This window comes from Parus major, chromosome 4 (assembly GCF_001522545.3).
Source record: "Parus major isolate Abel chromosome 4, Parus_major1.1, whole genome shotgun sequence".
NCBI classification, from domain to species: domain Eukaryota; kingdom Metazoa; phylum Chordata; class Aves; order Passeriformes; family Paridae; genus Parus; species Parus major.
This window is the reverse complement of record NC_031771.1, coordinates 5,103,916-5,126,325: the sequence shown is the minus strand read 5'-3', so window position 1 is coordinate 5,126,325 and position 22,410 is coordinate 5,103,916. Positions and strand designations below refer to the sequence as shown.

The 22,410-nt window shown below is 41.4% G+C and overlaps 1 protein-coding gene and 1 long non-coding RNA gene across 6 annotated transcripts in view; one reads left to right on the top strand and one right to left on the bottom strand.

The window, feature by feature from the left end:
* The window catches only part of LOC107203185, a 35,981-nt gene extending 31,157 nt beyond the window's left edge, over nucleotides 1-4,824 (bottom strand). Inside the window, exons 1-2 of the long non-coding RNA XR_001521077.2 lie at nucleotides 3,524-4,824; nucleotides 3,060-3,256 (exon numbers count right to left, since the gene is read on the bottom strand). This is a non-coding gene — a long non-coding RNA (uncharacterized LOC107203185). The remainder of the gene's footprint in view (nucleotides 1-3,059; nucleotides 3,257-3,523) is intronic.
* TNIP3 (TNFAIP3 interacting protein 3) overlaps nucleotides 1-22,410 on the top strand; it is a 54,051-nt gene that overhangs the window by 25,508 nt on the left and 6,133 nt on the right. For 3 of the 5 annotated variants that reach the window (XM_033513625.1, XM_015624821.2, XM_015624818.2), the window contains 9 exons: nucleotides 2,222-2,354; nucleotides 8,252-8,338; nucleotides 9,833-9,922; nucleotides 10,484-10,549; nucleotides 11,429-11,560; nucleotides 13,688-13,816; nucleotides 16,047-16,163; nucleotides 18,509-18,634; nucleotides 20,094-20,255. In XM_033513625.1, coding sequence (XP_033369516.1) covers nucleotides 2,222-2,354; nucleotides 8,252-8,338; nucleotides 9,833-9,922; nucleotides 10,484-10,549; nucleotides 11,429-11,560; nucleotides 13,688-13,816; nucleotides 16,047-16,163; nucleotides 18,509-18,634; nucleotides 20,094-20,255 — 1,042 coding nt within the window. Of the gene's footprint in view, nucleotides 1-2,221; nucleotides 2,355-3,081; nucleotides 3,142-3,205; nucleotides 3,299-8,251; nucleotides 8,339-9,832; nucleotides 9,923-10,483; nucleotides 10,550-11,428; nucleotides 11,561-13,687; nucleotides 13,817-16,046; nucleotides 16,164-18,508; nucleotides 18,635-20,093; nucleotides 20,256-22,410 lie in introns of those variants that run through there. The other 2 variants (XM_015624825.1, XM_015624823.1) reach the window with 2 other exon arrangements.

Genomic DNA, 22,410 nt, shown 5'->3' with positions numbered 1-22,410 from the left:
TATAATTTACAGCTACATCATCAAGCTGTGGGGAGCAAGGCAGAGGAATGAACACTTCCTGCTGAAAAAAGATATTAAAAGCCAACCCCTCATGTTTATGGGGTATTTCTCAGCTTGGTTCATGCTCTGACCTCAGGAGGTTGTGGTCACATATCTCCACTTGCTGTGGCTGAACCAGCAGCAGAGCTGAGTGCAGCCCGCCTAAGCATTTGCTGCTGCACTCCTGCCAGATTGCTGCTCATCTTTTACTGTCCCCGGGGATGCACTTAGGCAGTGCTCCTTTATTCTGAGGTTTTTGTTTTCCTTAGGCTAAGCTGCTTTATTTGGTTTAAAAGAGTCTAAGAAGCGCGGGATACTTTGCCCGAGCTGAGGGGAGTAGGTTGTGCTGGCAGCTGGGGGTGGTAAACAGCAGCAGTGAGTGGCTGCTTCCGTGCTGTGGCTTCTCAGTTCTTCTGAGCAGCCTCAGAAGCAGCCAGGGCTCTGCACAGGGTCTGTGCACCTCTGTTACACAAAGGTGTCTCAGACAGCATCAGGAACTGGAGTCCAAATGGGCTGAAGGTGCTGTTTTTCAGCGAAGTGCACTTGAGAGTGCAGAGTGCTTGCTCTGGCTGCTGCCTGAGGTCTGGGGACCTCAGCGCAGAATTGCTTAGAAAAAATGCCACTTGCCCTGGCTTATCCAGGATTCTGCAACATTTAGGCAGACAGAGAAGGGCTGGATTTCTTTCACAAGGTTTGTTGCTTCCCTCCTGCAGTTTTCTCCTTGAGTTGCTGCTGGGGCTCACCTGCCCCCCCCCGCACAGCTGAGGCTTTGGAAACTGCCACCAGGCCTCAGAGCAGCTGCAGCCTCCTGCACCACCATGGAGTTCATGAAAATGTGCCTTGGGAAGGCCTTGCTCTTAATCCTCAAGGCTGTGAAAGTACAATTTATCTAACTACCAGCAGCGAGTTCAAACAAACAAACAAACAAAAAAACCCTAGAATTTTACTAGCCCTGATTTGCTACTGTTGGTATTTTATTTCCTCCTGCAAATGATTTTGTATCCATGCTTAGTGAAAATATATTTCTGCTACAGTCTCTGTGTTTTAAATATGGAGCGTTAAATGAATCATTCTATGCTGTCAGCATGAAATTCACCACACTTATTTACTCTTAGGATTAAGATAGATGAGTTTATTTATTGGGTAATTTTATCAATTTCGCTTCAAGAGTTTCCTCAGAACCTGCGGTGCAATCCCTGAGGATTGCCTGTCTAAACTTCAGGAAGTAAAATTGATAAACTCCTACAGCTTTCAGTTTTTCTGGTAGTTCAAATAAAGGATTTTGTGTTTTCTGCCTAAATTTAGAAGTAATCTTGCTGTAACAGGTTGGTGATATTTTTGAGCCTTGCAATTTGCTTTCTGGTCACGCGTTACTTATATTTAGAATTGGTTCAAGTTGATTAGTCCATGAAGTCTTAAGCTTGCAAAAGATGAATTTTTCATGATAACTTGCGTTGATCTACAAGATTTAGGGGCTTGTATTAATTATATCTCAGTTAATTATCTGGTCTGGAAGCCGCATTCCACCATTACACTGTATCAAGTGAATCAGCCCTAGTTGCAAGTTTGTCCTGTGAATTTGGAACAAGCCCTATGTGCACTTAAGTCCTGTATGTCCTTAGCAGAGAGACTGAAAGAAAATAATTTTCCCATTAAAAAAAAACAACGTAGTTTTAAATGTTCTCAACAGACCAGTTTTTTATAAGATACATATGTTTTTAAAAGGAACCTTTAAGGAAAAAAAAATTTGAAAATGCATGTCAGGTGTCTCCTACAAAATGTTAGAGAAAACAAAATGTGCCTTCAAAAGGCTTTGTGAACTGAGCACCTAGTTTTGCAGTTCTAAACCTGTTCACCTATTCTGATTGCATTTTTGCTGAAGCTGAATTTAAAACTCCCGAACCTGTGATTGGGTGAGGTTGAGGGCACATGGCAGTCTTCAGATTTGGATTTTGTAGGTGAAGAGTGGTATAATTCATAAAGGCTTCTTGTTGTAAGTATTTTAAATTAATTTCTGCCACAAAGCACTTAGAGACTGTGTGTCACTGTCCTGGTGCTCTCTGCTTTCGTTACCAGGAAGGAAGGGAGCTAGAGTGGTGCAGGACCAGCTCTGCATTCTCACATTCAGAAGAAAGCCAAAACTTGTGGTGTAAAGTTTAACATTGCTTTTTCTCCCTATCAGGTGTGAAAGTAAAGAGCTGGATGTTGAAATAAGAAACCTAATAGGGAAGAGCAACACTTTTGAATCGTGTGAGGACCCTAAAATTCTTGCCCAAAAGAGGCTGTGCCCTCAGAGGACTGCATGTTCCCTTAAGGTAATCACAGTGTGCTTTTGCAATGTTTATCTTCCAGGAAAGAACGTTCAAGGGGTGTTCTCTGCGGGACTTGACTATGCATGAAACTTGAGGATTTCTGAAATGATGCAATGAACTTGCTACACTTTTTTTTTCCCCCTGATGTAGCTACTTCCTGCTATGAGGAAGAGTGACTGAGAAGGTATATGTTGTAGTGCTTTAAAAGGTCAGCTAAACCCACTGATTATTATCCTAAGTGTCAACTGTATCCAGATGTGCTTTTTGGATAACACAGGTCCTTGGAACTGTGTAACCCCCAAAACGCCGTCATTTTTGATGCATTTGGAAGTTCTGATTTAACAGGGAACGAGCAGAGGTGTGGGACACAAAGACCTATGGAAGTGGCAGAAAGGCTTTTAGATGAATAGGAGGAGAGGAGAAGGAAAATGATGACGATTCAAACCCACGCTTCTGTGGTATTGCAAACAGAAATCGCAAGCCACCTGCTAAGGCGGCTGTCTTTGCCTGCAGTCAAGCAGTGGTTAGCAAGCCTGACAGAAACTTGTTCTGGGTTTACCTCTCAGTTTCACTCCTCTCCCCTGAAATAGCGAGAATAGAAGGAATTTCCCCGTTTTCCACAAACTGGGAACAGGAGGAGGGAGGGGTATGGAGGAGAGGAGTGATTAAACCGTGAATGATTCACCTGCAAAGGGATGACGCTCTTACCTGTGTCACTCCAGCACGGGATGGGGAAAGGCAAACTCTGAAGGCTGCAGCCCGAGGCACGATGCAGGAAATCGGTGAGGAGGTAAAAGGGAGATGACTCTCTTCTACGAAATCCGAAATTACACACGGCTCCTTTCACATGCAAACCGCCATCTCCAGAATGACTCATGACCTCGGGGCATGAAGCTGAGCCCAGCCTAAGGAGACACCGCAGGGTCAGACAAGTGGGATTAGAAACGGTGAGAGAGAAGCCACAGGGAGAGATGGGGATTCCCGGAGGCAGGGATGAAATAAGCGCGGTGAAGCAGAAGTCAGGGCAGAACCAAGCCTTGAAATTACAAGCCACAAATGATCCGTGGAAACACCGTGTTCCACACTTTAGCCTGTCTCCAGCAGAAGGAGACAAAGGAAAGGATTTGGGGGATATGAGGAATGGGAGGAGGAAAGAGAAGGGATGTGCTCACCTGGACCCTTTCTAAGGGGTGCTGCAGTGCTTCACACAGGAGACCGTGGCAGTATTTAATCTGTGGTGCTTTTATGCTCTGCATTTATAGCACTTCTTGCCTGCGAAGTGTCTGCATGTGTGGTTTTCAGAGCTTAAAGAGGGACACTTCATGATATTTCTACACTAGATGCACACTGTCTATTTTTTATTTATACTTTTAAGTCAAGCAGCTTTTCACTTGGCTGGTTATTGAGCTGGGCTTCAAGTGAGTGACAGCTTGGCAGTTCTTATGAGCTTCAACAACCTCAGTGTAAGGTGCTAGGAGTACCTGTCTTGGATTGTGTGTTTTGGGAAAGGAGGGCATATCTTTAACACCTGGCAGACTCTGTGAAGATTATGAAATAATAGTAAAAAAAAAGAACCCAACCTACTCCAGAAAACATCCATTTGTGAAATTATGTTGTTTCGGACTTAAAATGAGGGGGAAATTATATGTTTAAGAGTTAAGAAAAAGTTAATAATGAAACAAAAGTGTACCCTTCCCTCTCGTGTCAGTCATTCATCAGGAAGTTATTTGTCAGAGCCAGCAGGTCATTTTCATTCTGTAACTTTTTTTCTGGAGTGAAGAGTACAAATTGTACTCTGCAGAATGGCATTTCCATCTGACCTTAAATCACTTTCAAGGCTGATCTGTAAATGTTTGTAAACAAATTCCCTTTTTTGCCAGGATTTTTTTTCCATAAAAACTTACGATATTAATATGGTTTTAAATGCAAATATTTGAGAAAGAGAAAATATAGGTCTGCAAAATGAACTTTTCAGCACATCCTTCATGATTCCTTCAGTTGCAAGTTGCCCTGATGTTGCATTCTCCACTCCAGGGAAGGGAATAGATTTGCATTTTTTAGATTTGCAAATTGTCATCCAGTTATTTTCACATGAAACTTGGATTTTCATCAGCAGGCCTGAGTTTGCAAATGCTTAGGTACCTGGGAGGCCATTCCCTTGTGGTTAGTGGATAAAGGAAATCCTGAAGCAGGAGTCTGTGCTCAAATATTTTGATTTACACTGTTACCACGTCTTGCTCTAATTTTATCTGGTTCTCACATATTAAGACACAAATTTGCATCTGCACCTATTTTTCTGTCAGAGGGAGCATGTAACTGAGCAGCACAAAAGGCTGAGGCTGACACACTTACTGAAGGGAAAATCTCTTTGTAGTACACCTCTCTGGCGAGGCACAGGGGCCAGGATGAGGTAGGAAGAGGCAGATTCTTCTTCAGGTTCAAGAGCCAATTTTATTCTTCAGCTAAAATCTCTTTTTTTTTTTTTTTTTTTCTTCAGCTAAAATCTCTTTTTTTTTTTTCTTTTTCATTTCACCACATGCCTCAGAATGGGAAAATGGATATTGTGGCAAAAAGTGCTGGCAAAACAGCTTCAGCAATGAAGCCAAAAACAAAGCTCAGGTGAAACATAAGCAAAGTGAAGGCTCCCCAAAAGCCACCAAATTTTAACCCAACTAATCTCAGAGTTAATCTAACGTCTACAAGTCAAATGAACAATACAATAAAAAAAAAAAATTAAAAAAAAAAAAATTCCCAACAAACCTCACAGCAGACACATAATCAGCTAGGAAAAAAGAACCCAAGACTTTGTAATTTTTAACAATTTTTTTATCATCAAGGATAGTCTCACAGTTGTTTTCATTGAGCCTTTTAGTGGTTCTTGGTTTCACTGCAGTTACTGAACAGACAGAATTTTCAGAAGTGAGAAATGGTTTTCATTATCTGAATTTGAGTGATATTTTGTAATACTGTGACACAAGTTGTTCCCAGAATTAAGATCCAGCACTCTGAAAATGAGAACTTTTATCTTCCTGTGGTGCTGAGGCTTGTGAGAGGATTCAGTGCTGACCACAGCTCCAAGGCTCTGATTTTTCTGCCACTGCAAGCTCCCCAAAGATACCTAAAAGGCCTTTGTACTCAGGAAGCTCAGGTCATCCTAGAATGCAAACTGAAATACTTCTCATTTTTTACAAAAGAAAACAAACCAACCAACAATTTCAAAGCTGCTACTAATAGAAATTACAGATTATCATGGAAATAAAATAGAATTTAATAAGAGGCTTCTAAGTTGTTGTAAGATGCATCTTGGGAGTTAACTTAGGGAGTGTGAGGGGCAGCAAATTCTCCCATTTACTTTCTGGGAAGCTTTTTCCATACCTGGCAGATTTTTATGTTTGTGACTGCATTTACAGTCTGGTTGTCAACTGGAATTTTCCAAGCAACTTAAAACTGTGTGTTTTGTTCAATAGCTTCAAACCAAGTATAAATGCTTTAAAATATTTGTGGAGCTTTTTGAATTCTGAAGCCTGATAGGTCTCCAAGTGTCCTTCTTTCATGAATTTCTGTATATCTCAGGTTTGTGTAGTGCTGTTGTACAACAAAGACTCTCTTGATAGCAGTAGACATAAACAAACGCTGTGTCTTTATCACTACGATATCAATGAAAATGAATGTTGTCATTTGTCTTTCTTTTTGGGGCTATTCACTGTTTTCACAAAGACAGGCAATGATTTTACTTCAACCTCCCAGTTTTTCCTGGAAGAATACCACCATCTCTGAAGAGCTTTTTGTTCCCTACTCATTGGCATTTCTTCTATTCATACGGATTTCAGACATACTCTTCTCTCTCCAGTCTGTTTTTTACGTGGCAACCAGTTATTCCTATGACTGCTAAGCTGGATGAGACAGGCACTGAAAAGTACTTTAGTCTTAGCTCTATCTTGTCAAATTTCATGTAAAATCATTCACTTTAAGTAGTTAAATTATTGCAGTCATGGGGAAATCACCAGCAAAGGACTCAGTGTTCTAATGTCCAGGTAGCTTTCCAGGAAACTACTCAGCTCTCCAGGAAACTGTTGTGACCTAAATTACAGTATCAACCAAGGTCTCAGCCTCATCCTCTCTTCAAAGTAATTTGAGCATTAATATCTTTTGAGTGGGAACTGTGATTCATGAGTGAGGCTCAGTTTGCTCTTCTGTCCCCGCTGTTGGGACCGCTCAGTGCCTCCCTCCCTCACCACATCCCCCTGCTCTTGTGAGGATACAGAGACTGGGGCTGCTTTACCTTTGCAGGCCAGACCATGAAATGCAGCTGTTGAACCTGAGCTTTGTCCAGAAGTGAACGTGCTGCTGGAGTGGGGATGAGACTGGTGAGAGTGGGAGCTGGGGAAGGGACAGTGTCTGGGCTTGAGAGGCACCACCCTCAAGAGCAGATGTGCAATGTGGAAGGTTTGAGATTGTGTTTTTATTAATCATCTGATTAATCAGTGTGGGTACTTTGGACTCTTGCCATGAGTTCATAATCTTCAGTGTTGTACCTGATATGCTCAAAGACTAGTTTTGATGTAGGTACAGATGAAATTCTTCTAATTTTTGGTGAGTAGGATGACTACTGTGTAGAATCTGAAATATCTTCATTAAAATAACCTTTGTTTTTTAATTTTTCTCTTGATACACCACAAGTTTTCCAGCTTCTCCATAAACCAGGAGAAAAATGGAAAGAACCTCAGGGTAGCAGAAGACATTCCATATGCAAATATTATAAAATAGTAGCTTTCTTCCAAATTGGGGTTTGTATCTTGCAGAAGAGGAGTTGCTTAGTTACACATTGTGAACCAGAGATCTGGAATGTGGCCGCAAAATTCCAGCATTTCGCAGGATTGCTTTACTTTGTCTAAATTCATTTTTGGAAACTGAAAGAGGGGTTTCTATTATTTTCTGTCAAATTTCACAGGCTAGCTTTCATTTCATTCCCTGAAAATGGAATATGCAACCTCTGCTGCCACTGCAAAAGCCATAGACCCAGAGGTCTCTCCACAATAAGGAGCAGGATTTTTCTTCCATGCTTCCCTCTGAAATCCATTATTATTCAGAATTCCAAGACTGAAGATGTAAACACTTTGCACTTTTCTGTTTCATTCTGACTTTGTATAGAAAGTCTGTGGAAGTTTGTTAATCTTTTCTGTGAGTTTAACTTGGTAAAGTGAACATCTTCCTCCAAATGGGAAACTGAGGCACAGTTTTGGAGTGTTGGGTACCTTTGAGTACTCAAGTCTTGAGCAGCTTGAAGCTGGATCCGTGCTCAGGTAAGGCAAGTGGCAGAAGTGCAAATAAAGTATCTGTCACTCTTCATCTTTGTGCATCTTTTATTTGGGGAAAAAAGTCAGTTTTCCAATTTTGGTTTTCTCCTAAACATGGGGGGTTCTCTTCCCCGTAATTGTTAACAGACTTTGCTCTTGCTCCTTTAGAAACATGACTCACTCATTTTTCTCTTCTGATCGGTCACTCTTAGTGTCAATAATTGCTGTAATTACTTAAGTCCTTTTTTATAACTGGAAGCAGGGATAGAAAAGCCTGTCCTCTTATTTACTGAAAAATCAAATACCCTTCCTTCCCTTATACATGCAACTTCCTCTCTGTGGAGGAACTGGCCAGGCAATTGTGATTTCCATGCACACAAAGCAGAGAGCTGCCTTGCCTGGCACATTAGTCATAGGCATTGTGCTTCATCCATTCTGGGAAGCCCCAGCCAGGAAGGAGGAAAAGGTTAAAATCAGAATTCCACCACTTCTTTCTGGACCTTGGCTGCTTCCACAGGCAGCACTCCTGGATCTTGTGGGTCTGAAAGTAATTCTCCTGCTCCTACATAAAATCTCTCTTTCTTTGCTCTTCTTCCTCCCAAGACCCACAGTGAAGGAAACGCTCCAGGCCAGCTTGGATGCACCTGGGCAGGTGGGAGTGACATGGAAGCTCCAGCAGAACCATTGGAAGTAAGTGACCACGTTGGCTGTTCTCTGAAGTGTTTTCTGATTAACAGGAGCTGGTACAGGTCACTTTGTAGATTGACAACTATGAGCTGATCTTTGTGTTCTAATTGATTTTTTGGAATGGTTTAAACTGTGTAAGAGTGGAAGGGAACATTAGAAATATTTTTGCAGATGGCATTCTTAGAAAGAAGCCCTTTCCTAATGGGTTTTTTTTGCCCTCCAGAAGTTGCACCAAGGGTGCAACATAGTTCATTGGAGTGACCCCACAACTTCTGTGGGCAGTGTTTGGGCTAGTTGGTGCCAAGTGTATGTGTAGTTGTTAGATTTGTGAGTTGTCCTATTCACTTTCTTACTATTCTTAAACATTCTCTTCAATGTATTATGCCTAAGGCCCAGATGCTGAAAGCAGTTCAGCATGGGAATAACTCCATTAGCTGCCAGGTATTGCTTCAGATACTCTAAATTAAACATGTCTGTGAACTACAAGAAGAGGGATTAAGTGTTTTCTGGCTTGGAAGTCAAGAGTTCCACATCAGAGTTCAGCAGGACTGGCCATGGGGCAAATATGTGGTTGGGATTTTTGCCTTTGAAAAGACACAGCAAAACTGTCCTTTGATCTTCATTGGTATTCAGCATTAAATTCTCTATCTACAGAAAATTTGTTCCAGACCTCAGAAGTGCTCACTCTATTATTCTTGTTTTTCATATATTGGTTGAGAATTTAGGGAGGGAAACAAAAATCCCTGAGCATGTATCTGAACAGAGCGTGTTCTATTTTTATGAGGCTGTCTCTTTTTTTCCAGTACAGTTCTCTCTTTCTCTCTAATAGATCACATGTTTGTTTTCATGACAATCCATAGAAACTTCCTGGAAATTATGATGTACAACACTGCCATTATAAAAATGAGGGTCTATCTGCTGTTTTCCTGCATGGCTGAAACTCCACACTTTAAAAAAAAGAATGGAACAATTACAGACTGATCTCCTAAATTTCCCCAAATGGCCTATTTGTTTTCTGTATTGCTTGTTTTGAGCCCATTGGGCTGAAGTTTATCACCTTGGGCCTGCAAGCACTTACCAGGAGCAATCCTACTAATTATTCTGGCTCTTGTAAATGAGGGAAATTACTTACACCCACTCCAAGTCACGCTCAACTTTTGTGGCTTGTACTACTTGTTTGTATTGTCATCTGCAAGCTAATTAAAATCCTATTTTGTGTTCTGTGTCTCAGATGGTACAAATAGATACAATTTTGGTTATTTCAGTGGTTATTTGCATAATGCCTCAATTAAAACACAGGCTGAGAGGGTTTAAAGCAGATGTACGCTCCAGATTCGGCTGTCAGCAGGTGTGAAGGTATTTAGATACAAATTTGGTACAAGAAAATGTTTGTTTCAGTTTCTTTATGTGCACCTGTCAGGATGGGAGCTTTACATGAGAATCTTGAAGAGAGCAGGCCAGAAGCTTTAATTTTTTTTGTACATTCCTTTTTCCCAGTCAAGGCACACATTACTGAGCAAAAAGAAGCCTTTATCATCCAATTCTCTGGAGCAACAGATCCTCACACTGGAAAGACAGAAACGAGAGGTAATCCTAAATGTACCCTTAACCACATCATGACTGTACCATACCTATGAATCTGTAAGAGCAGAGGTTTATTTAGTTCAAAGGGAAAATTCTATTAATTATTGCTAAAGGCCAAGGAACAGCAAGCAGGGTTTGCCCCCAGTAGTATTCCAGACACTAGGAATCTTCCATTCATTTGTTTGAAGTCAAAGCCCTTCAGATTGGGAATATGTTTGTGAACTTGTAGCAAACTAGCAGGAAAGTCCTTGGCCATTTAGGAGTTGCAGCCTGGGATTTGTGCACCATGGCAAATGGTCCACCTGTAGCTTATCATGTATTTGCATGTTTCCTGAGTGCTGCTTCCTGAATGTTCATGTGCTTTAACCGAAATACCAAAGCACTGGCAGATGGGCTGCAAGGCTTGCCAAACCTTAAACTTGCTTCTTCTCAAATAAATGAACTGGCCAGATGATGAGGAGGTTGGGAACACTCACTGACAGAGGATTAGAATGCCAGTCTGGTTTTGATTTGCTGAAAATGTTGAAATAAGGGTTATTTACTGTGCCTTCCTGGTAATTACAGCTTCTGGAGGTGAACAAGCAGTGGGATCATCAATTTAGAAGTATGAAACAGCTTTATGAGAAGCAGGTAACAATGCTGACAACTTCTGTTGCAATATGTGTGCCACCTGCTGTCAGTTAAGTCTGTGCTCAAGTACCAGCCAGCCATAGCCATGGCAAATCTCTTACTTTGTCTTGAGCTCATAAATTGAAAAAGCTTCATCATATTAAAGTGAAGCCAATGTTGTGTCACTCTTCAGTAGGACAAACTAACCAGAGATGGAAAGTGTCCCTAAAATAGTAGGGACCAGTGTGGACATGACAGCAGAGATCTTCGTGCCCTCCACACTGTAATAAAAATTGTACATGACTGAGAGCACAAGTAACTGAAAATCAGCCTGGTGTGCCCAGCCCCTGACCCACATCATTTCATGTATGCTGGCTCTTGTCCCATCTCTGTGAAGCCTGAGAGCTCCCTGGTAAGTTCTTTGTGAAAGTTGCCCTCTCTAAGCAGAGAATTTCAAAATTACTTGTAAATAAATATTTTGGTTCCCCTTTTTTTTTTCCATCCAAGATCAAATTGACGTAGCTCTTATTCCTTGCTTATGGCTGTGTGGCATCATTGCTGCATTATCATCAGCTGCCTAGTGCTTACAGTTTTGTCTGGTATTCCAGAACCCAAGTTGGTTCATTGACTGACACTTCTCATCTGCTGTTTCCTGCTATGAAAAGGAAGTTTATAGAATAACTTAATGTGCTTATCAGGAAGATTTTCTCTCTAATATTTTCCAGAAAGCTTTACTGAGATCTGAATCATTAATTTTCTTTTTGCCCCAAAGAGAAGAGGAATCCGAATGGCTCTTCCTCATTTAATCTGGAACTGTTTTATGCCTCTGGCACCTTCTGAAGGTGCTGTACCTTTCAGAATCCCCAGTGAGCTCAGCATGGTCTGTCACTTGCTTTTCAGCTGACAGAGATGAAGGCAAAGCTGGATGTGTCAGAGAGGAGAGTGAGCGAGCTGGAGCAAGAGAGACACCGGCAGCATCCAGAGGAGGAGAGGTGGCGAGCGCTGGGCAGAGAGAGGCTGTTGCAGGAAAAGGTAGGAGGGTGGTGCCCTGTGGCACCCCTTTTGTGCTCTGTGGTGAGCTCTCTCTTGCCTTTCGTCTTTCTCCCCTTGTGTGAGGCAGAGCATGGGTTGTACACAGCCCAGAGGTGAGACTGTGGCTTCTCAATATCCTACCCAAGGCAGTGGTTGCTGAGCTGCCTCATCACAGAACTGTGTATAGAGAAAGAGTCAATCAATAGGACTGCAGACAGCACAGCATTAGTGTGTGGAGCGGGGGAGTAAAGAGCAGGTTGTTATCTACATTGCACAGATTTCCCTCCTCACAGTTCAGTTTAGGGTGAATGTCTTTGTGAAGGAAAATGCTGCAGTTATTTCAAATGGAAGAAGGGCACCAGTGCAGATGTTACACAAAGTGCTTGGCAAGAAATACTTGAGGAGTGAGTGCAGCCTCAGTCCCCCAGGTTTTGGTATTGACAATACAGGCTCTCATACATGTGCTAGCTATCTCAGCTTCCTGCAAATATTGGTGACACTGTCAGTGCAGTTATTGGGGCTGGAAGTGTTTGGGCTGATCAGCTGCTCCAGTGTGGTGTTCACCTCACCCTCAGAGTGGTTGGGCTGCTCTCTCAGGACTCTGTGGGCACTGGCTCTTGTGGTGGGCTTTTGCATCTAAAGATCCCTGAGCTGGATTCCCACCTCAGTAAAACCAGCAGCCTGAATGATGGGCACCTACACAAAACTGTGTGTGTGCTCCACTTCAGAAACCCCACAGAGTGGTGCTTCCTGTTCTCATTCTGCTTCATGGTATCATGTACTTCATGACCTCTAGTGAGAATTTCTGGATGGTGATGATGGCTGAAGCTGGGCTTCTCTATTCACGTGGTAACCTGAAACAAGTGGCAATTGCATCATTTCCAGGCTCAGATAAGATGTGAGTTAGCTGCTGCAGGAAAAGAAAAGCAACCCCCTTAGCTTACACCTGCATAAGCAGAACATTCATCTTACTTGCTTATCAATTAGTCTTAGCTAAGCATGTACTTGATTCAAATATCCACAGTGCAGTTTACATGTTCTAAGACAAACCATGCTATGAACTTGCTGAATCTCTGCCTATATTTGCTCTGAGTGTTGATTCAATGTGAGACAGTCCATATTTCTCTTCATGTTACTGCCTGCCTTTTAATGTATGATGCCTGGGAAAATAGCTACCATTTTATAAAAATAAGGATGAGTAGTACACTCTCACAGATTTTTTTACTACATAGATGAGTAATGAACTAAATGACAATATAGTCCAAAACTTTTTTTATGGGGACAGGTTAACCAGCACGGAACTTTGGTCTTAAATCTGCAATTTCTTGAAAGTTACACGCTCAGCCAGTAAGTGCTCATCAGCTTGAGCTAGCTGCTGGATGAGTTCCTATACTTATTACACAGATACCCTGCTAATCTTGCCTAGTTTTTGGAGAAAATTAAATGTCCCAGCTAACTTAGAACACAGCAGAATCAAGCTGCCTCATGTGTAAGCAACAGTTACTCAGGGGTGTTTTTCACTGGCTCAATTAGCACATAGTGATGAACTTTTGATGAGCCCAAACTGTGACTGGCCGCACAGAGATGTGCCTTTTATGCAGAAAAAACCCCATTCCTGTGGTCTGCTGTGCCTGTGGTTGTTGGATCTCACTTTTTTTATTCACATGAAGCAGCTGCAGAAAATATTTGAAATACTTTTTTTTTTTTTCTGTTTTTGTCTTCAGTCTTGTATGGCACTGGGAATGGCTGGGACTCCACCAGCATTTAGCCCTGGTCTTATTCTCTGAGTACACAAGATAAAAGCAGGTCTGGGGTAACTGTGGGTGTGATTTTGATCTGCTTGGTCTGCCAGAATTCCCATGCCTTTGTGCAACTGCAGAGAGCAGGGATTTAGTCTGTTATGTTGTCTCTGTCTCATCATATGGTGAGTGGTCAAAACAATTTCTACAGACTTTATCATATCTGGGTGTACTAATGATCTGCCTTCCTGCTGCCTCCCTTCCCAACTGTGTTTGGGACAACAAAAATGCAGCACATCTGTCAGACAGAAGATTATTCCGAAAACTGCTCTTGAAAAATGTTTCCATCTGCATTTCTGCAGTATCTCTTTGTATTTTTGCATCCCAGAAAGATACAGAAGTCCTTAGTGAAGCTCTCCATGAAATGAAGGAAGAGAACAGACTCCTGAAGCAGAAGAACGCCTCAATGACCAGAAAGAAAGAACATTATGAGAGCGAAATAAGTCGTCTCAACAAGGTAGGAGCATGAGGGAGCTACTGATTCCTGTAATTCTGGGATCTCTGTTGTCAGTGACCTACCAGATAGCATCTTCTCAGTCCTGGGTGAACAACCTGGTGGCAAACATATGATCACCATTTGGGAGCTGGGGAAACAAGCAAGAACTCACTTCAGCTCAGACCTGTGCATGCTGCTCTTGGCAGGTAGTAGGGTTGCACTGCAAGGATTAAAATTCAGAGAGTATTAGGCTTCTCCTGTAAAACCTTCCTACAAATCATGTCTAAGCCCTTTCTCCATCTTCCCTCCTCAGAGCAAAAGGGAAACGGCACAAAGGTGCTTCTGTATGCACCAGGTGAAAGACTGGTTGAAAAATCAAGGTCACACAGTTTAAAACCTGTTTTGCATCTATTCTGTGTTTGAGAATGATGGCTTCTCTTCACAAGACATGGTCCTGCCTTACTGTTTATATCCATGCACACACACACATATTTATAGCTATAATATTATATGTATGTATGTCTCACCAAGGAAATTGTCATTAAATAGCTAAATGGGATTTTTTTTAACTGGGGGAAAGTAATAAATGTAATTTTGTTTAATCAAAAGATCACATAAAGCAGTGGGTGTTTTCTAACAATTTTGTATTTCATGGTGAACCACAAACACTTCCTGAGGAAATGCACTGCAATAACCATTGCTGTGTAACTTTAATAAATGCTTTAATAAGCTAAAGAGCCATGATGTGCAGAAGTCAAGCCAAGAAATAATAATAATGTTTCCATAAGAAAAAATCTGACAGAACTCATGGCCTATAGCTCTTTTTGAAATGCATTGACAAGACTTGCTCAAAGGTCCTGTCTAACTTTAATTCACGGCCTTGTTTGTTAAAACCAACTTATTTCAGTGTTTTATTTTACTGTCTTATGATGTGGCTATAATAAGACAGATGGGTATATAGACCACTCTTTCAAATGAAGCATCAATTTCATATGCACTTTCCCAACAGTAATTTACTGATTTTTCTGTGCATTTACATCCTTCAAATCTTATGTCATGAATACGCATGAGACAGGAAGGGACCCTCTGTGCCCTTTTAACTTTAGTCCCCTGCTATTTCAGGTTCAACCACTCCAAGTTATGACAACTTCTCTGAAATAAAAAAACTTTTTCTTCTTTTTATGTGAATGGATAAAGCAGGGTCTCACTGTATTGTTTCCAAATGCAGTTTAAAAATAATCTTCACCTTATCATTAACCTTCTGAAGATTGAATTTTCTGGATTTTTCTTTTTTTTTTCCCTCTTCATAATTCTGAGTTGTAGAACCTCCTCAAAAAGGTATTTAAGGGGGGTTCAAAGGGGCAGAAAAAGTGTTAATCAGTAATCAGGGTAACTGTATTTTCACCCTCCCAGTTTAAGTTCAACCTTCTTTATGTACAGGTATGGAACACAAGCTTTGCCACTCTTACACCAGTCTCACTTCTGCACAGTTCTTAGGGACAGATAAAAAGCTTTCCCTCATCAGATAAAAAGCTTTCCTTTTCTGTGCCTTCCATGGAAAGTACTTGGTTTTCACTGGGCCTTGGATAATTAATCCCAGTCCTTGGATTACTTTGGATACTGGTTCTCCTGCTTGGCTACTTCTTCCCCCTTTGCTTCTTCCTCCTCCAAATACCTTCCATCCTTCCCGCATGGAGTATGGGCAGCAAGGGAGAGCTGAAGATCACCAGTGTGAATTCAACTTCAAAAAGGGCTGAAGTTAGGGATTCATATTTTGTGTGAGAGAATTTGAAAAATACTGAATGGTATTTGTGCTTGAGTAAAGAAAATAAGAGATAATTACAAAGTGTGGTTATAGACAGAGAGATGTAGGAGTAATTTTTATTCCAGTCCAAGGAAGAGCTGTTACAAATGAACAAAGTCAGCAAAGAACTGTGGCAGAATTTCAGTACGAAACAGGGTTAAGAGTGGTACCAATGTTGTGTGTATTCGTAACTCCCTCTAGTGACCAGCTGTCGAGACTACACAACTTCCTCTCAGGAGGGTTTACTTTGTTCCACGCGAAGAAATCTCTACTTTTAGTGCAAAAAAATATTTCAGTCAGGCTTTGCTGTAATAAAGTGGGCTTGTTATCCAATGTATGTAATTGAAGCAAGCACAAGTGAAGGGGAAACCTCTTTCTAACAATTTTAAAGAATCTTTTTTCTTGTTCATGTAGTGAATTTAGTAATTTTGCTGTTTGATGTTGCAGGCCCTTCTGGAGGCATTGAAAAAGCAACACCCGCCTGCTGTTGGGACTCCTCCAGGGAAGGGTGACAGGAACAGCATTGAGGAGATGAGAACCCAACTTGAAGTTCTTAAACAGCAGGTAAGAACAGCTCAAGTGAGCCTGGATGGATTTCACACAGCATTTTTTGCCTTCTCTCCCAGGGATTGTGCTTGGTAGACTTGCTGTGTGGAGCTTTTGAAAGGAAGAGCCAGTTTAGCCACAGCCCTTTGGAGTGATGTTTCCTCAGATGCTGTCATCACAGCCGTGTCCACAAAGTGAAACTGAGTCCTGGCAAAGGACTGAACCAAGGACTTGTGGAGGACTCAAAGCAGCAGAATGGCTCTCCTGACTCCTGGAGGTGTTCTGCCAGCTCTCTGTTAGGGGCTGAATGTCATCCAGAGAGAATGCTGAATTTCATTAATTACTGGTTGTGTTTTCTGCTCCTTTTATCTTAGAAGTTGCCAGTGTAGAGAATTATCCAAAGTTCCTAGTCTTGGAAAACTAGAGCATTGGCACTGCAGTTTTTCTGAGTGTGATGCAAACCATTTGCATCCATAACCTGCATCCCAAGGACTATAGACTTGTATTTATTTATTTTTTCATCTTTGTTCTGGGCAACTCAAGTGCTTTATGCACTGTATTTCTTTCCATAAGAAAGAATCTGTTTAAAAACAATATAGTTTTCAGATAATTTTAACACTTCAGGTCTGTTGTCCTGTATAGTGTCAGGGTTAACGTTATTGACACACAAATGGATGTGATCAGAATGGGAATTTTATTCAATGGGAATAAAATACTTGTTTCTGTCACGTTTGACAGCAGAGCCAGATTTTGCTCTCTAATGTAATGCTTGCCACATGCTGGAGAACAAAATCCTGCACTTGATTGTACAGTAATGAGTTATTTCATTCTACACAATAAAATAGAGTAAACCGATTTTTTTCCAAAATTCTCATGGGGTATCCATTTTATGAATGTGTTTTTCTAGTTGTATAAATCTTTACAGTGAGTCCAGACTTCCTTCTACATGAAATGGAGCAGAAGGCTCTAACTGGATGGAGGAGAGGGACTCTTGGGACAAAGAGTGAACTGGCAGAGCCCCATGGGAGCTTGGCTCTCATCAGCCCATCCCTGGCCACAGCAGCGGAGATGAAGGCATTCATTCCTTGGGAGGTGTCCTCTCTTTCTCAGGGCGACAGAATAAATGGCAAAACTGTGCCAAAGATGTTCCCTTGCAGCTCCAGCAGATTGTACAGCTGGGGAGTGGGAGATGGGACAGCAAAAAGGGAATTGGGAGAGAAAAAATGAGGATATAGTGAGGACAGAAGTGTGTGGATGGACAAGGGATGCGGGGATTTCTGCAAGTGACAGCTTTGTCTCTGCTTTGGAGGGTCAGGGAAAGAATTTATAGAGCCCTGTGTTAACCTTTTTCTTCCCCTGAGATACTAATGTTTTTCCAGCATTCTGTGAAGTCATAGCACTGCTTCCAGCAAAAAGAAAACTGGATCTGTCCAATGGGCAGGGCATGAGCCACAGCAAGCAAGTTTTTTGGGAAGAGACTGTCAGCAGGCTTTAGTGAGCAACCAAGAGGACATGAAAGAGCTTCTGAAAGTTCTGGTGGCAGTTCCCACCCAAACATGCCTTTGCTGTTATTTGTCAGCAGAAGTGCCACCAGCCTCCAGCTTCTCACCAGGTGGATGCCTGCCCATTAGCTGAAACATTAAGGCAGTCATCTTAACACCAAATAATTTCTGGATTTGTGCTTTGTTTCCGAATCTGTGCGCTCGCTGCCTGTGCCTGGGGTGGTCAGATATTTTTTAATGGGATGAAGCTCTGTTGTTCCTGACCACATAAAAAAGGAACAAGCCACTGCATCCTTCAGCATTTGCAAGGCAGCTTATTTTCTAGGAACAGGGTCAAACATCTGCATTTCCACTGGGAATTGTGTACATTCCATTCCATTTGGAATTGTGTACATTGTACTCCCCTCTGCCTCTACACTGGGGTGGGGAGGTTCTTCTCTCACTCCTTGCACCTGAGATAGAGGAGGGAGTTAAAGTGCCCATAACTGAAGAGAAAACTGGAAAAGTGTTGGTAAAATGTTTGTCCTGCTACTGCTAATCCCTTAAAAAGATCAATACTAGTATTTGCTCTCTCGTTTCTAATATTTGAAACTGATATTTGCCAGTCAGCTTTTTGAATTGCAAGGTTGTACAAAAACTGGCACTGGGAGCTGTTTCAATTGATCTGTGCCACTGGACAATGGCCATTGCTTGCCACTTGATATTGGTCACAAAAAAAGTCCAGGGAAACTTTTGTTTGGAGGACTGTACGGAGTAGGGATCCCCTTGGAATTCACCCTTCTGCTTGAGCAGTCTTTAGAAAGCAACCAAGCCACAAAAGTGGCTCTGCTGAAGTTCACACACCATTCATGACTATTGCAGGTCCAAATATACGAGGAAGACTTCAGAAAGGAGAGATCTGACCGAGAGAGGCTTAATGAGGAGAAAGAAGCACTGCAGAAAATTAATGAGAGATTACAATCTCAACTGAGTAAACTCAGCTCTCAGGTATGAGTCAAAAGAAAGCTCCCATTGCCAGCACATGTGTATTTTATTTTATTTTATTTTTCTCACTTTCCACACAACTCAAGGCTTTCTGGCTTCCATTAATTGACATCGGATTTTATATGAGGTCACCACCTGGGATGAAATCATTCTGAAGTAATGCAGTAAGAAGATGAGAAACGATTAGAGAAGACTTACAAAATAAGTAGATGAAGGGAGTATTTATTGCAAAAACTTTTCAGACATATCTGAAAATGGAGGAGGGGGAGGGTGGACAGAACCAAAAACAAATCCAGAGGACTTTGATTGTTTCACTGGCACTTGATATAAGAGTTGTAAGATCAAACCAACTTTTGAAATAGCGAGCTTCTGTAGTTAATCCTGACCTCTGCAATTGAATTACAGAGTGATGTTAATATCACTGAGGAAAAAATGGTCTCCATACAAATTAGCTGAGCAGCCTCTGCAGTAATTTTTTCTTGCAACATCCTTTTTATCTCTTCAAAGTAGTGTCAGTAGGATGCCATAGTAAAATCATGGCATGCAAAACTCTGAGCTTTCTCAATCCCCATTTAAGAATGACGAAATTCCGAGGTTTCCTGTCTTGACAAAATTGTGCAATGCTTTAAAAGAACGGCTGATTGCCAAAATGCTCTGTGGTGATTTATTGTCCTCCCCAACATTGCTGTGACACAGAAGCTTCAGGATTGTCTTCTTCTCAACCAAGCCATGCATGAGTGCTGGTGGGGTCTTGCTGAAGTGTCAGAGGCTGGGTGCTGCTCAGTGCCCCTTGCTCTGGCCGGTTTCAGCAACGTTGTGCCTGACTGTCCCTGCAGTGCACCAAGAGTTCACACTGGAGATCTTCCTGTTTGTCTCTTCCTGCCTCAGGATTTGATTAAACAGAGCTTGTGGAGGATTTTAAAGATGAGAGCAAGCATATAAAATATTTATTGGTTTGTTTTCTGAAGTCAAATTATTTAGTTGTGACTCACGAAGTCACAGAATATTAATCATCTTTTGCCCCTCCTTGCTCTGTCCTTAGGCAAATTCCTGTTGACTCTACTGGAATGCAGAGGGCCTAAGAAAAGGCAGACCCAAATCTGAGGCCAACAACTTTGGTCCTATACCAAAATTATTTACTTATCTTGTCATGCAAGCAACTGTCCATGTAGTTCTGCTTCAGTCTATTGAGAGCTACTGTGTGTAATGAAAATACAGAATTGTTTTGGAATATAAAAGACATACAGAAATGTGCTTATCATATCTTGAAACCATTATTTTCCTCACATAAAAGGCATCAAGACTTTGGTGTGGCACAAGTCAGCTGTCTTGAATAATTTTTTTAGTGTTAAATAGTCTGAAGGGTCTGAACAAGCAGCATTGCAGCCCACTTGTACCCGAATGTTCTATTGGTTGTATTCCACTGCTAATGCGTTTCTTCTTGCTCTTATTTTCTTGACAGACAAAAGACCTCCCAGTACAGCCTGAGAGGCCCAGTTATCCAGCTCCACTCTTCCTTTCTCCATGTGTCCATAATGGGGGTTGTGGGATGGTTCTTCACTACCCAGATCCTCGGGTGCATCCAGTGCCTCACAGGGCACAGAAGCAGCAGCAGCAGTGCTCGGTAAGCGCTTGTCACATCAGCTGTGTGACAATGACAACGATTTTCTCACAGCATGGTGAACACAGATGCCATCACCCTGCCATCCTCAGCAGCAACTGAATCTGTGCTTTCCTTGCATGTTGTTTAGTCCAGACAAAGTTCGAATTTACTTTGGCAAATAGTCTTTATCCGTAACAGCACTAAGAAGAAAAACAGGATTCTTTTGCATTTTGTTTGTTAATTAAAAAAATAAGGTTGTTTGATTGGAGTCTTGCTGATTTCTTAGGTTAATTTATTTCCATGACACACATTCAGAGCCCTTTCTAGCTGTATAATTACTCCACTTCAGAAGTAGGGATCTGCTCTGAGCTTTCGACATAAGATAAAAACCAAATCAGCAGAAGTGGAAGTTCTATCTGAGTGTGGCTAACACAATGGGAAATGTGCCTTTTTTCCTGGAACACAACAGGGTCCTGTCTTCCTCAGCATGAAGAAGAATAGCTTTGCACTGGAACAGGTTCTATGAGTGGGAGTTATTTATTCCAAGGAAAATACTGCTTCAAAGAACATTTTTGAAGTGCTTTTGATTATCTAAGTGGGCTGGCTTGTTCCAATCTAGTGAGAATGCATTTAAACATGGTGAATGTCATTTTAAATATACAATATCTGTTTCTGGCTGTAAAGCTGTCACATATGGAAAGATGCTCATTATTTGAGAAATTATAGCTGAATTGTTGCAAAATGCATGTAAGGCTTTCAGGCTATAGAAAGCCAATGGAAAAGCTGTGGTCAGACAAGTAATTTCTGTGCTTCAGGAGTGTGCTTATCTGCCTATTTATCAAAGTTGGAAGTATTGCAGAATGTTTCTCCCTGCAATTTGGAAACCAGCCCAGATTATTTTGGCTCTTTTCCCTGAACTTTCATCATCTGGGTTTCTAATTCTGTGAGGGATCACTGGGTTTACAACTTTGTCATTCCTGCCGGAGCACCGGTGTCAGTCTGACTGGTTGCTTTGTAACTCCCAGTTTCTTTCTGACCCTTTTTTTTCCAATTCTTTGCCTGTGTGAGTTGCTGCTCTGAGCTTTGGGTACCTCCCTGAGCAATTTGTTAGCAATGAAGAAAGGTGTTAGAATTTAATGGGTGTCCTGATACGTAATCCTGCGTGTTGAGGCTGTGCTTTTGCTTTTTTGTTCATTTTCAGTTCTTGCACTTTTTCTTTCCTTTTTACGCTCTAGTAGAAAAAATTTGGTCAGTCTGATGTGAAATACACATCTTGTTCCTGAAATTCATTCAAATTTGGGGGATGTAGGTATATGAAAAGAGAAGAATTGATCAGAGAAGATAAATTTTGCCAGAAACTCAAGAAAGCAATGCAAATGAGTGTCATTTGAGCCATTGGTGAAAAACTACCTGTGCTTAAAGCTTTGTATCAAAGTCTACTTTGTTTGCCCACATGCACAGAGTTAGTTAATAATTCCTGTGACTGGTACAATGTAAGTTAAAATACAAATAGCTCCTTTTTTTCCTGACAGTGTATGAGAGTGATTACTGCTGTATAAGCATGAATGACAGCAAAACATAAAAGTTAAATCTGTTTTCTCTGTCTACAGCTTCATCCTGCCATCTTAGTTCAGGCAAAACTTCTGTAGGAGTCTTTGAAATTTGTTCCCTGCAAATTGAAATCTGCAAGATTCCCTTTGGGACTACTCAATGATTTTGTCAGAGTAATTTGTGCAAAACAAGAATCATTTTTCCAGTGTAACTAATTTGAAGCAGCAGTTACCTAGAATTTGACAAGCTTGCATGGACTACTTATTCCAGACAGACAGCCTAACAGAGCTTCAGCTGAAATGGCTGGTCCCAGAGTTGTTTTCTGTAGTGGTAATTTGCTGCTCATTTACCACAGTGGGTGGTACAAATGATGATGCAGTATTTCTTCCAAGATTTCCCTGGATAAAACTATGTCTGCATGGACATAACCTTCCCAGTACTTCCTCTTATGAGAGAGATGGGAATTTTCCCTATCCCACAGTGTTTCCAGGAAGTTATTTGATAATAGCTAATGTTGTAGTAACAGCAGTGCTAACCTGTGAGGAAAGGGAGGAGGGGAAAGAACTTGATTCTGTGGTTAATTCCAGTCACACTGGAGCATTTTACAATGCATTCAAACTGGAGC